Source organism: Lissotriton helveticus, chromosome 3_1, assembly GCF_964261635.1.
Source record: "Lissotriton helveticus chromosome 3_1, aLisHel1.1, whole genome shotgun sequence".
Classification (NCBI taxonomy): Eukaryota; Metazoa; Chordata; class Amphibia; order Caudata; family Salamandridae; genus Lissotriton; species Lissotriton helveticus.
In genome coordinates, this window is record NC_136061.1 from 490139213 (window position 1) to 490154029 (window position 14817).

The 14817-nt window shown below is 47.9% G+C and overlaps 1 protein-coding gene across 6 annotated transcripts in view; it reads right to left on the reverse strand.

The window, feature by feature from the left end:
- OSGEPL1 (O-sialoglycoprotein endopeptidase like 1) overlaps positions 1 to 14817 on the reverse strand; it is a 429995-nt gene that overhangs the window by 259676 nt on the left and 155502 nt on the right. For 5 of the 6 annotated variants that reach the window (XR_013609033.1, XR_013609031.1, XR_013609032.1 and 2 more), the window contains exons 3-4: positions 9790 to 9859; positions 5501 to 5570 (exon numbers count right to left, since the gene is read on the reverse strand). Coding sequence is in view for 3 of the 6 variants with exons in the window: in XM_078683696.1 (XP_078539822.1) it covers positions 5501 to 5556 (56 nt within the window). In the remaining 3 variants the exon portion in view is untranslated. The remainder of the gene's footprint in view (positions 1 to 5500; positions 5571 to 9789; positions 9860 to 14817) is intronic. The other variant, XM_078683695.1, reaches the window with a different exon arrangement.

A 14817-nucleotide genomic window follows, 5' to 3' on the forward strand; every position in this document is an offset into this window, starting at 1 on the left:
AGGAAGGTCTTTCTTTGAGATGGGTTCTGCTTAACATGTTCAAATCCAACTTTGCAATGTTGTGTCAAGCATTCGTTGGTCCTGTTATTATAATAGGCATATCGCTGCTCTAGAGGCCGCCTGGAATAATGGTGGAGAGGTGAATCAAAACAAGGTTATGTTTCTCTTTTTTAGAAATGATGCAGCCACGTAATGGCATGACTTGCACTGGTAATTGAAACCCAATTACTGTTTCAGTAACCTGACTGCTTCTAAAAACTAGAAACCTGGATTTCTCTGCGGACATTCGGGGACCCACAAACCCCGATCCTGCCTACATTGAGGGGTGCAGCTGTGACGAGCTGTGTGTGCGCACGGAGAAAATTACTATTTTTATTACATATTTTATTCTGTTTGTGCATTACACACACGCAAACACATACACATATATATTCTGAACACCAGCCGACTTAAAAACAATATTATAGTGACAGCGTTGTCTTAAAATTAGGTACAGGCTTTTAACAATTTAAAAAAATGTGAACAAATGTGCAATGCTCTCGCACACACGGACTAAGTGCACGCTATCCGAAATATTTACATGTATATACTTTAGTTTGCATATAGTAAAAAAAACTCACGCATTCACATGCGTGTGAGAATATGTGATTCGATATGTACCTGAATATATTTGATATATATTTTGCATATTGTACATAAGTACATTATAATCACACACATATATTCATATAGTCAAATATATATCTATGCTTAATACAGAAATATATATATATATATATATATATATATATATATATACACACATATACCCACATGTATTTACAATTAATATATACATATAGTATATTCACGAACACGCATACATCTTTATTTATTTATTACGGACACGTGGTATAGCATAACTCATCCTGGTGGGGACTCTCGGCGCTGCTCCTGAGAAGTATAGACATTCTAAAACAACCAAAGCTTGAACCTGTTCTTGAGGGCAGTGAGAACCGGGCAGGAACAGCAATGAAGAGGGCGTTTATTTTCGTGATATGGGGTTGCATAATCTATGCTTATATTAGATATGTATATATTAACATTTATATGTGGTTGTAGAGAGGCAGTTTAACAGTTATGCATTGGATATTATATACACACACACATATATGTTCAATATGTAATCATAGGCGTGCAGACACGTCTGTGCACATTTTTCTCGTGTCTGCAGTATGCACCCCCTCCTCTCACCTTTCCTTGAATGTGTGAATAAACCTGAATTAAACCCTCTCTGGTGACGCGCGGCAGGTGCTGATAGCGTCCCTTCACCCATGACTGCTCCTCTTAATAACAGCTGAGAGAGTGTGTGTGTGATGTCTTATCCTGGTTGTGTCTTCACGAGCAACCCCCCCCGACGCCTGTCTCCTGCAGGCAGGCTTCTCGGGGGTGAATCTGATTGTCACCTCTGTACTGTGTGTGTGTATGAGAGAGGGGGGCAGATTGTGAGAGGGGTTGTATGTGTAACAGACAGATTATGTGCGTGTGTGAGAGAGATTGTGTACGTGTGTGTGTGCGAGAGAGAGACTTTGTGTGTGTGCCTTTATGTGAGATGGTATGTGTGTGCACAATAGAGAGAGAGAGACAGGTTGTATGTGTGTGCGAGAGACTGTGTGGAAGAGATTGCAAGTGTTTGCATTGGAAATATTGTGTGTGTGTAAGTGTGTGTGTGAGAGAGACTTTGTGTGTGTGCAAGTGAGAAATATTGTGTGTGTGGTACGTGTCCACATTCAATTATTACAATGACCTAATATACTGTCACTCAACTATGTCGTTCTTCCGTCCAGGATGTATTGTGACATGCGAATTGTGGAGGCTTTTACAAACTAATCGCGCAGGGCCTTTAAGCAAACAAAGAAAGTCATTATCGCAGCATGCCTATAGGCGCCCCACGCTGCTAACTAATAGCACCACTCCCGGAAAGGACCTATAATTAACACCACCCCCTTTTCTGAATCATTTTGTCCACCATAAGCGTGGAAGGGTATACTCAGACATGAGTCCCTTGCTCACTGCTCCATCAGGATTCAAGCAAGCCGGGCCGACGACGCCTGAAATGGCAGAAACCGGTCCCCGGAAGCTTGTCTCCTTTCTGGTGAAGAATTGGCTTGGTAGTTTGGTCTGCCCTGTTCCCATGATGCACTGGGCCAGGGACAGACTAATTTGCATATAGCCAGGTTCTGAGCTGGGATGGGGCAGTGAGCTAAATAACGGTGATGGATCAAGCCCTGATCTTCACTCTACATTTACCTCCCGTGCCCGACAGCGCCACTGACCATCTCCGCACCCACCACCGTCCCACACCAGCACGCCCCATTTAATTTTCTTTATTACTTCATTTATGCGTTTTTTGAGGGTGTCAGAGCGCTTCACAAAAGGAACAGGACTAATGTAAGAGAACATTAGAAAAACTACAAGAGAAAGCGAACGGTGCATTACAGGAGGGAACTCTGACATGTGTGCAGGTTACAAAGGCGTACCAACTACAAGTAGAGGTGTAATACTGCAATAAATGGAGAACACTCAAATACAAGAACAAACGTTACACAGGCAATTGTGGCACTCTCCACCACTCCCGCGCTGAGCAGAGCCTCTTAAATTCCTCTGTACGACACAGCATCCTCTGTTGACGTCCCATCAACGCGCAGCAAAGCACTCCTCCCCCGCCACTACAGTACACCCTGGCATCCCCCACAACACCCCCGACCACAGTAGCAGTACCTCTGCGGCTCCCACCTCTGAGTCCTTTGCAAACCGCGGCACGCCATGTGTCCCTGTCCCGGCGGCCCCCTCCCTGGGGCGCACGAGCTGCGCATCACACACCGACCTGAGCACGGTGAAGCCTGCAGGCGCCGCCACTGGGCACGAGCCGCAGACCACGGCAATGTGCACGCCCACAATGCGTGCGCGTCTCTCCCACCCCTCCCCATTCAAGCAGCAAGCTGCCCATTGTATTCTTGTGTTTTTTTTTCTATTTTTTCTTTATGCGTTTTAATATAGCGCGGACTTTACCCGAATGCATCAGAGTGCTTTACAAAAGGAACAGAACTGTTATAAGAGAACAATACCAGTGAACAAATTTCAAAAGTTACATTACATGAGGCAAAAGTGACAATCGTGAGTGAACAAAGTACAAGTGGTAGCAAACGGTGCATTGCAGGAGGAAAAAGTGACATGTGTGCAGGTTACAAAAGCGTACAAAGTATAAGTAGAGGACTGGGTAAGAGTGGTCTGCTTAATTCAGACACTCTGTTCATCACCACCCTCTTTTCTGAATCAACTATAATTAACACAGCAGGTCTTCCAGAGAGGAGAACTCTAATTCAATGAACGTGCAAAAGCTGTTCATGTGAAGCACGTTCACAGACCAGAATCTGTTCGTGGGAAGCACGTTCACACAGTTTGCTACCTCGTACTTTTTGTTTGCTTTCGATACTTGCACAAGTGCCACCATTGCCTATGTAACGTTTCTTCTTGTGTTTGAGCGTCCTCCATGTATTGCAGCATTATACCTCTACTTATACTTTGTACGCTTTTGTAACCTGCACACATGTCACTTTTTCCTCCTGCAATGCACCGTTTGCTACCACTTGTACTTTGTTCACTCACGATTGTCACTTTTGCCTCATGTAATGTAACTTTTGAAATTTGTTCACTGGTATTGTTCTCTTATAACAGTTCTGTTCCTTTTGTAAAGCACTCTGATGCATTCGGGTAAAGTCCGCGCTATATTAAAACGCATAAAGAAAAAATAGAAAAAAAAACACAAGAATACAATGGGCAGCTTGCTGCTTGAATGGGGAGGGGTGGGAGAGACGCGCACGCATTGTGGGCGTGCACATTGCCGTGGTCTGCGGCTCGTGCCCAGTGGCGGCGCCTGCAGGCTTCACCGTGCTCAGGTCGGTGTGTGATGCGCAGCTCGTGCGCCCCAGGGAGGGGGCCGCCGGGACAGGGACACATGGCGTGCCGCGGTTTGCAAAGGACTCAGAGGTGGGAGCCGCAGAGGTACTGCTACTGTGGTCGGGGGTGTTGTGGGGGATGCCAGGGTGTACTGTAGTGGCGGGGGAGGAGTGCTTTGCTGCGCGTTGATGGGACGTCAACAGAGGATGCTGTGTCGTACAGAGGAATTTAAGAGGCTCTGCTCAGCGCGGGAGTGGTGGAGAGTGCCACAATTGCCTGTGTAACGTTTGTTCTTGTATTTGAGTGTTCTCCATTTATTGCAGTATTACACCTCTACTTGTAGTTGGTACGCCTTTGTAACCTGCACACATGTCAGAGTTCCCTCCTGTAATGCACCGTTCGCTTTCTCTTGTAGTTTTTCTAATGTTCTCTTACATTAGTCCTGTTCCTTTTGTGAAGCGCTCTGACACCCTCAAAAAACGCATAAATGAAGTAATAAAGAAAATTAAATGGGGCGTGCTGGTGTGGGACGGTGGTGGGTGCGGAGATGGTCAGTGGCGCTGTCGGGCACGGGAGGTAAATGTAGAGTGAAGCTTCTGCTACATGGCGCCGCCCGCGCACGCTTTGTGGCAGACGCGTCTCATGTGCGCGTCCACAAAGCAGAATCTGCAAGAATCTGTGCGTGCCCCGGTCTGTCTCCCTTGAGAGGCATCTCAACAACAATAGGTCTCGAGAGCGAGACCTAAAAAGTAGTTCTCTAAAAGTGTGCAGTAGAAGAATAGAAGTCAACCTAGCAAAGTGGCTATGTTCTACAGGAGAGACAAATACAAGTAAAGGAAGGCTTGCAATTGCATTAGAAGCAAGTAAATGATTGAAAATAAACCCAATCATGGTAAGCATTATGAGTACTGTAAGTTCACAAAAAGCCATTTGAAATCAGATAGACTAAGTGGTCTGTTAGACGAAACCTACGAAACACGCTGAGAACTAGGTTTACCACCAAAGAAAAGGGAACTTTTTTACATTGGATCTGAATAATTTGCATAGGCTTTGTACAGTCACTCAAAGTGAAGCAAGCTAATGGGTTAATAGGGCTACCTCACCGGTCCAAGCTGCATTACGTGATAAGAGAAAGTAAAATGTGAATGGAAGAAGCCCTGACCAAATATCCCCCTGTGTGTGTATAATTTGTATGAATGGTTTGAAAAACCAATAGTCTGGCGAGACAGCTAAAACGGTTTTTAAAAGTCCAGATCTAAAATGAAATATGAATAATCGAGAAAGAGCAATAGTAATATGTGTGACCATGTATAACTAGGGTGTCGTGGAGTGACAGGAAATTGAAGACTCTGTTGTGTTTATTGATCTACAACCTGTGAGTCTTGCCCTCTCTCTGGGTAAATAGTAGAAAGAAGGCACAATACATGTACGAAGGTAACAAACACTGTTAGAGAACATCGGTTATATAGTGTTCACCAAGACAAGGAGTGCATATATATTTTTTCCTTTTACAGAGAAGAACGAATGAAACATGTCATTAATAAAACATTTTTGAGTATACCTGTTTTGGACACATGTCCTGAACAATGAAAAGCCTGACATTCCTAGACTGGCCATTATATCTTCAGATCCTGTGGACAAGTCAAAATGTGACATTTAAACAGTGCAATAGTTATAGGTAAATTAGAAACAGTCGCTTACATAATCTGCTGTGTTAAATATGCATTCCACAGAAAGGTAAAAAATAAGTTTATTGAAACAATGTCCCTAAAACATTTTTAAAAGCACAATTAACAATTAAAATCAATAAAAAGGTCCAGTCTTACTACCCGCCAACCCCCTCACATTATAATTCATCATAATATTCGATTCAACTGACCGTATAAACTGTGCAATTCCAACTGCCACATTTAAATAGCGCATTTCTGATAACAAATCCATAGCTTCCCCCCTATGGAGAGTACCATATTTAAAAAACAGATTGCAAAATGAAAAACACAGTCCATTAATATATGCAGCAAGGAAAATTTTACATTCAAGGGGAATAGGCAGAGGCCACTATTGTCCTGGACCCAGGCCCGGTTTGGGCGGGATGAGTAAATTTGATTGCGGCCCACCCTGTAACAAATAGGGAAAGACAGTGTCCTGACCCAGAGTAGAGAGTGAGAAGCTAATAGATTGTTTCTAGCTCAGGTAAGATAAGTAGTTGGATTCGGACACCAAGGCACAGACTCTTTTAATACCTGCTTGCCTTTGTAAGGGGTACCAAGATGTAATTGTACCACTATCAGTATGGAGGTTCCTAAGGGCTATTAATCTAGTTCTTACATCCTTTGCCCACCTTCTTTCGCTACCTAGGATCTCTACCCATAACAATTTAGAAACTTTGGACACTTCATCATCATCAGCGAGTGTGTTAAAATATCTGAGGGCTCGAGTGAAGACCATCAGGTTCTACAAAGCCAACTTACACTCTCTCCTTACGGCTTGTGCCAGGGTGCCCTGGGAGAGAGATAAAAGCCTTATAAGCACTGCCCCTTCTAATCGATCCCATTTATATGCCGGGTCAAGGGAAAAGACCTCTCCCTCACACAGACCCAATGGGGGAATCTACCCTTCATACGCCTTTAATAGTGGAATATGAGAAAGCCCTCCAAAAAACTACTATTAAATCTATTAAATCTTGATAGGCAACTAGCTTGTAATATGGCCTTCTGCTTAATATCATCCTGATGCGTGTCCAATTCAGGTTCCTCCTAAAAGTCAGACGCCAAATATTTATATTGGTCAACTTGCTCTACCTCCCTTGTATCTAAGTGCCCACTGAATAGCTTTACTTTTTTCCCCAAAAAACAAAAGTGTGGTCTTTTTCTGGTTGATGCAAAGCTAGTTCTGCTTACTCTAATTTCCTCGGCAGACCAATTTGGGTACAGTCCAGTAATACCAAATCGTCTGCGTACAGTAGGCAGTCAATGTGATGTTTCCCAACTTTGTGGGAAAAAGATTAGGATTGGGAGATAAAGGCAAGAAGGCCAGCTAAAAAAAATTAAAAAGCGGTGGTGCTAAAACACACCCTTGCGAAGGCCATTCTTGATGGAGAATCATTGGGATAACCAACCTGACTTGTCTAGCTCCACCGGAGCCCAATTACCAGAATGCAAGGATTGGAGTACACTCAGGAGGTTTAACGGAAGCTCCCAGGCAACAAGTTTCACCCAAAGGCTATCCCTATCCACTGAGTCAAAAGCTGTCCTGAAGTCTACAAAACTTCAGCACAGCCTTTGATTTACTTCTTGACTTTCGTATAATGGCCCATAATGCAAAACAGTGCTCTATAGTAAAGTGACCCTCCTGAAACCCCCCCTGTTCTATTGGTACTCTCCAGTCTTCTAGTTTGGATAAAATAATCCTAGAAAAAATCTTTAGTCAGATATTCAGGAGGCTAACAAGCCTATAATGTTTGGGGTTTGTACCACTCCCATTTTTAACAATAGGTTTTACTATAGACCAGTTTCAAGAAAAAGGGTATAAGCTGGACGTAACAACCCATCTAAACAGGAAGGAATAGACCGTGGCCCAAACACTATTCATCTCAATTATTACTGCCAGGATATTATCGGGGCCAGCAGCACAAGAGAGCTTTACTCTCTCGATGACAGCTTTTACATCCTTAACTGAAAACCAAGTGATGGGGAGTTTTGCCTAGGATATCTCTGGGATCTATCTGAAACAGAAGAACCCCTATACAGATCTGTCACATAAATATTCCACTGCTCTTCCGGGATCACACAAACAAGGTTACCCCTATTTGAAGCATTAAACTTGCTAACTTTAGTCCAAAACTTTTGCTGAACTTTGGAGAGGCTAATTCCCTGCTTATCCTCCCTCTTATTGTGGTAGAAGGTGGTTTTTTTCACCTGCACAAGAGATTGATATTGGAGCTTAAACTTAGCCAGCTCCTGGGCGGCTAGAGAGCCTGGCTGGGGCCCAGCGCTCCTGGCTCTCCATCTTACCAATCGCTTCAGTTCTTGGCAGGCGGAATCAAACCAACAACCCCTACTGGGACGATGGAATGCGTGCATACCCTTCTCACTTATGTTTACTGTGATACAACCCAAAACTTGCTATACAATTTATTGTACCACACAATGATAACATCAACAAAGTTGGGGGATATCAATCTTCTCCTCTAATTGGAGGGCGGCTAAAAGTTGGAGATGAATAGAGTCCAAGCGTGTTAAAAGCCTACGTGGGTAGGACATTCCTAAAGGCAATACCCTGTCAGCGGACAGTGGGTCACAGGAGTCAAGATTGATCACTACCCTTATACTTTTCCAGCTCAAGAATCTGAAAAAGATTGAATTGCCAAAAGGACGTACATATATAGTCAATGGGACTGGAGTACTGGCCCTGCCGGAAAGTTGATGCTGCTGGTGAATCATTTTTTAATTGCCTGTTTAAATAAATCAGACCTTGATTCACCAAACATTGACTCAGAACTTTGGCCTCCTTTTTGATGACACCAGGAGGAAACTGCGCTGGGGAAATGTTATAAGATTCCAAAACTTCCTCCAGCTGCGCGTCCAATTGTTCGGGGGTAAAGATGAGCATTGACATCTCCGGCCATTATTATGACTGCTTCCGGGTATTTTGCTAAGAGGTGCTGGAAAGGAGAACGTAAAGAATTATTATTTAATTATAAAGAATAAACATTGTCTAAACATAACCCTTCTTTAAAGAATATGCATTTTCAGTTTTGCATTCGTATCGTATCAAAACTTTTATTCGATTGGAGAAGTGTGGCTCAGGGGTTAGAAGCGGCAGACCCAGAAGCTGAGATCGGTCCTGGACCAGGGTTCAATTCCCCGCCTCGGCGGGTCTTGGGCTCAAAAATTACACGGACTCGATAATTCTCGTTCCGGTGCCTACTCGACTCACGGGTTCACACTCTGCGACTCTGGGCAATAGCTTGCTTAATCTCCACTACGGCCCCTCGCGGCGGGATGCCTGGCTTTCACCTTGAGGATACCCTGCTGGGGTTATCTCACAGGGAATACCAGGACGGGTTCCCAAGGCAAGCGCCTTGATGCCTTCGGGTGATACGTGCGCTATATAAATCGCAATACATTTACATTTACAAATAGGTCTATCTACCCTTCCATTTGTAGATGATCGTCTTTATGGATATAGACATTTATAAGAAGGAAGTATCTAAGAATGTTATCGCTCAAGTTCAATTCAATCACTGAAAATTGCATCCCACTTGACATATTTATAACCTCCACTGATCTCTTAATCACCTTAGTTGAAACCAGTGTCAGGACATCTGCAGATGCTCTCCCTTTACCCCAGCTCCGGCCTTTGCTATTTAGTACCATTAAACCTTCGACTGTCTGGTCCTCTCTCAGCCAGGACTCCAGAAGGATTATCAGATCGTAGAGTTACAGATTTTCTTCCAATTCACCACTATTGCTCAAACATTCAAACCCATGGATATTCCAGCTCAGGATTTTTTTTTAGGTTTAGCGAGGACCCCTCTTTCTACAGGGAATTGTGCCTAATGTTGCAGTCGCAGTCCTCCGCGGGATGCTGTAGGTGGGACAACCTATTACTCTGACCCCATAGTAACTGCTCTGGCTGCTTGAGTGGTCTATCATTTATTATAACCATCATTAGATCATTTGGGGGCTTTGCCAAATACAGGCAGGCCTTACGGACAGTTTACCAGAAATATACTGCTCCCATTGGTTGGCTGTTAATCCGCGATGTATTGCTAAAATGGAAGGGGGAGGTTTTTTTAATAGAGAAAAACAAATGAAACATTTCATTAATAAACATTTATGAGTATACCTGCTTCGGAAACATGTCCTGAACAATGAAAAGTCTGACATTCCTAGACTGGCCATAATATCTTCAGATCCTGTGAACAAGTCAAAATGTGACATTTAAACAGAGCAATAGTTGTAGGTAAATTGAAAACAGTCGCTTACATAATCTGCTGTCTTAAATATGCATGTTGAAGTAGTTAAGATTAGGAATGGTAGTTTTAATGTAGCATGAAGATGCATGTGCATTTTTCAAAGATGTTCGTCACTGAGAAACATCAAGCTCGATACACGTTTTAATGAAACCTAGGATCAACCTAGAATGATTGCCTAGGGATCGTGACATGGGTCAGTTTTTGCACCCCAATAACTTAGTATTTCAAAAGAGACTGCAAATATTTGTGTGGCTCCTTCTATGATACCCATTGTACTAATGCAGCATTAACACTCTCACATTAATATATCCATAATGTAAAATCTACCCCACAAATGTGACAGAAGGTTTGGATTCTATTAAAGATTAGAATTTCGGGGGCATGGCCAAGACGGCGAGCATGGCGGACGTAGCCTGAGCGAGCTCCGTCCCGCCGCTTCATTATCCTGACCGAAATCCTGCGTTGCCCCGACCAAATTGCACCCTAACTCGAGTGGCTGCATGCGGATCCGGAGGGGACACCCCGACAGCAATTTTGGTGTCCCGGCGGCCTGAGGTCAGCGTGTTTCAGCCGCGAGGTGCCCGGACAGCGGCGAGGCCTTCGCCACACACTGAAGCTGGGACCTCGATTGCCGGGCAGCCCGCCCGGAAGTGAAGGAGAGCCGGGCGCGCTAGCGGAAGGTGCCGCCCCTGCTGAGGGACGCTGCGGAGCAGTAGCGGGAGACAAGCTGACCCTGCACGCGACTGGACATCCGGAGCAGCGGCGAGAACGACGGCTGGAGGGTGACGACGTCGGCGCCCGGACGGCGATTGAGGTGGGGTAAGGAGTGGGGGTAAGGCGTACGGCCTAGTGGGGGAGGGGACGCTCCCGAGATTGTGCCTGGCCCCATTCGGCGGTGGGACCGAGCCGCGGGGCACAGTGGTGCTGGAGCATTGGGGAGACGGCTGACATACCGGCTCTCCTAATTTCCCTCCCCCCCCCTCATTCAATTGGTGACCTTGCTAAAATTTCTCCGTGGCCGGGGCGCCTGACAGTCGGTGCACTTCTGCTCGGCGGTCGCACTGGACCGCGGTGAGGGGTGTGGACTAGAAGGAGCTCCCCGCTGGCACTTGCATGCTTTCTGGCTGGCCGACGGACCCCCGGGACACATTGGCTTTGGCACCGGGAGACGCAGCATAGGATTTGGGTCGCCTCCAGTGGACCCTGGGGCGGAGTGGGTGACCCCTATTAACGCGCGGGCTCAGCCGCGTGGATCCAGCGCCTTCCCTGACCACTGGGCATGTGGTGATATGCGGTTGCTCCACCGGAGAGTGAGTCACGTCTGAGAGTGAACAGGGCCACAGACTATACAGGCGGACTTGGGGATACTCATCGCTTGAGAACGCGCTAACAGTGAGGAATACCCCTGGGCCGCGGGTTCCCCTACGATCGAGATCAGTACCCTGCACACGATATGACAAGAGGGGGCAACAGCGGAGGCACTTCAAAGCAGGGCCCGATGGATAAATTCGCGGGGCCCAGTGGGGGTGCCGGGGCTTCTGGAGGTCTTCAGGGCTCTGGGCCGGACAATGCAGTGCTGATGGCGGCGATAACGCAATCGAGGGACATGCTGGACGCGAAAATCGGAGCGGTCTGAGCTGACGTGACCCTGCTCCGAAAGGACCTCTGCAATGCGGTCGCTCGCATCATCGAAACAGAAACCAGGATCATGGAAGTCGAGGACGACGTGGTGATTCTAAAAAAGAAAGTTGCCGCCATGGAAGGGATCCAGAAGGGACTTGTGCTGCGGGTGGAAGACGCGGAAGGGAGGGCCAGAAGAAACAACCAGCGCTTTGTGGGCTTCCCGGAGGACTGCGAGAAGGGAAATATGGAGGCCTTCCTGACCCAGTGGCTGGAGGGGTGGCTCCCCCCGGACTCCCTATCGCGCTGCTTTGTTGTGGAGCGGGCACATCGTGCACTTCTTCCCAAGCCACCAACGGGGGCTCGTCCCCGCTCGGTGATTGCCAAGCTGCTCAATTATCACGACAGGGACGTTATCCTACGACAAGCCCGCGCCAAGGACCCCCTAATGTTTGAGAACCACAAAATCCTCATATTCCTGGATTACACCAAACTGGTCCAGCAGCAGAGACAGTCGTTCACTGCGGCAAAAGCACGCCTGCGAGAGCTTAAAATTCCTTATGCTCTGCTCTTCCCGGCCCGCCTGCGTGTGGTCTTTCAATCTCGCACCCAGTTTTTCAATTCCCCGGAGGAAGTATTGGAGTGGACGGACGAGACGATGCGAGTCAAGGTGAATACCCCCCTAGGAGGAGCTCGGATTCGTCGTCCACGGGGGGGCCCCAAAAGACGCCCAGAAGATCACGCAGCAGAAGCAACTGGAGGTCGCGCTCCCAGAAGCGCCCGCCTCCCCGCGACGAGACGGCCGAAGAAGCGGAGGCGACAGATTCTTCCCCTTTGAAATCTTGAAACCCTCACGTTCACATTGGTTCTGGTAGTAGGCCTGAAGGGTCGATGAGACGCCTTGACGGCTGGAATAGACCTGGCGCTGTTGTTGGACATGCCACTTGCTGATTGACTGCATGATTACCTGTTAGTAGGTGGATTGTAGGTCGGGAGACGCTCGCACGAGAGGGGCCTACTCCCGGAGTTCGTTCCCATGTGTTGGGTGGGGGGTTGTTGGATACCTAGTGGGTTGTTGGGTGGGATCCATTGGTGTAGTGGGTCTTGGGCCTCCCGTTGGAGGGTTGAGATTGCCTGCACCGCGACAGGTACTTCAATGTTGCTGAGGTATGGGGTGGGGAGTTGGAGGGGGGGGTCGTTGGTACAGTTTGGGGCAGAAGGTATGCAGGGGGGGCGGGGGTTTGGGGGATCGGGGGAATGTTGGGGGGGGAGTTGGGACTAGCTTACGCACAGTGTTTGCAGGAACCTGGAGGCTGATATGTATGCGTGTGTGGCCTCGGTGGCCCGACAATCTCAGATTCTGGGTAATTAGATGGCGGCTGATGGACAGGGGGCGGACCTCCCGCGAGCCTCGATGCGCATCTTGAGCTGGAATGTGAGAGGGATGCTTGACAAAATTAAACGAGGTGCGGTTCTACGATTGGGGAAGAATGAAAAAGCGGATGTTTTACTACTACAAGAGACGCATCTTATGGGCACCAAAGTCCTTAGTTTACGTAGATACGGGTATGAACAGGTGTTCCATGCTGGGTTCTCGAGGGGGTCCAGAGGAGTTGCAATCTTGATACATCGTAGGGTCCCATATACACACGACACACAATGGCTGGATGTGCATGGGAGGTACGCCTTTATCAAGGGGAGGCTGGGGAATGAGCCCATAGTTTTTGGCAGTGTATATGCTCCACCCCCGCTGCAAGACGCTCTGATTGAATGACTGTTTGATGTATGGGCAGAAGTCCCACATGTGCTGACGATAGTAGGTGGTGATTGGAACGATGTGATGGATGGGAGACTGGACAGCTGTAGGCCTGGGGGAGGTCAGCTGTCTGATGCTACTACAAAATTGAGCAGAATGGTGCGGGGGATGGGATGGATTGATACCTGGCGATATCAACATGCATGTAGTCGCGAATTTACATTTGTCTCTGCAGTCCATAAATCCTTTTCTCGCCTGGACTACCTGTTCGTCCCGCAGCCCTGGATAGGGAGGGTCGACTCTACCTCCATACTTCCTAGGGGCCTGTCGGACCACTCCCCGATCACGTTGACACTAAGCCTAAGTGCGAGGCGACAACCGTTTCGCTGGCGTCTTTCCACATGGCACTTGCAGCGCGATGATTATCAGTCACACATGAGGGAGGCTATAGCGCATTACTGGATGGAGAATGAGGACCCGGATGTGGATGCCATGACCCTGTGGGAAGCCCTGAAACCAGTGCTTCGGGGCGTGGACATCGCGTGGTGTGCTGCGAATCGTAAGGCCCGCGTGCTGGCTATAACGGAAGCGGCTGACCAGGTACAAAGCCAAGAGGCGGAATGCACGTCGGGGGGGAGTGGAGACGCCGTGGAGAAGCTACTGCACCTTCAGCGGTCGTACACCTCCTTATTGCTGGACGAGGCCCGACAGGTTTGGCTCGCTACACAGAGCAGAATTTATCAATGGGGGGACAAATCCAGCACAATGCTTTATAGGTTATGTCAGGGTACTTATCAAGCCCAGTCCCTGCTGGAACTCCGGGATGCCACGGGCGGTCCTATCATAGCCCCCGAGGCCCTGGCTCAGACGTTTGCCCAATACTATGCGACACAATACGCCCCCCGGGAATCCCTCCCGGCGGAGGAGATCGACAAATTCCTCGCGGACCTTCCACCCCGGGCGCTCTCGGATGACGCTCGGGACCGGCTGGACCTCCCGCTGTCGGCTGAAGAACTCTAGGCGAACTGAATGCAGGCAAGGCCCCTGGGCCCAATGGTTTCCCCTGTGAATTTATGAAGATGTTTCATCTCCAATTGGGGATGCGCTATAGGAAGGCCCTGGAGGCGGCTAGGGACCATGGAAGACTGCCGGCAGACTGGCGACACGCTGAGATTGTGGTTTTTTGCAAACCGGGGAGGCCCCAGGATAGCCCGGAGTCCTATCGTCCGATTTCATTCCTGAATTTTGAGGCAAAAATACTGGCAAAGGCCTTGGTGAACCGCCTTCTCCCATACATTACGGACCTAGTCCATTCGGACCAGGCAGGCTTCATGCCCCACAGGGCAACGAGACATAACATACGACGCGCGCACTTGGTAGTGGAGGCGGTGCGGGCGGCGGGCATCCCCGCGGCCCTCCTGCTAGCGGATATAGATAGAGCTTTCGATTCCCTGAGTTGGCCGTACCTTCGAGCGCTCCTTCTTCGACTCAATCTGGGCCCGCGTTTTCGGTCTTACATTCA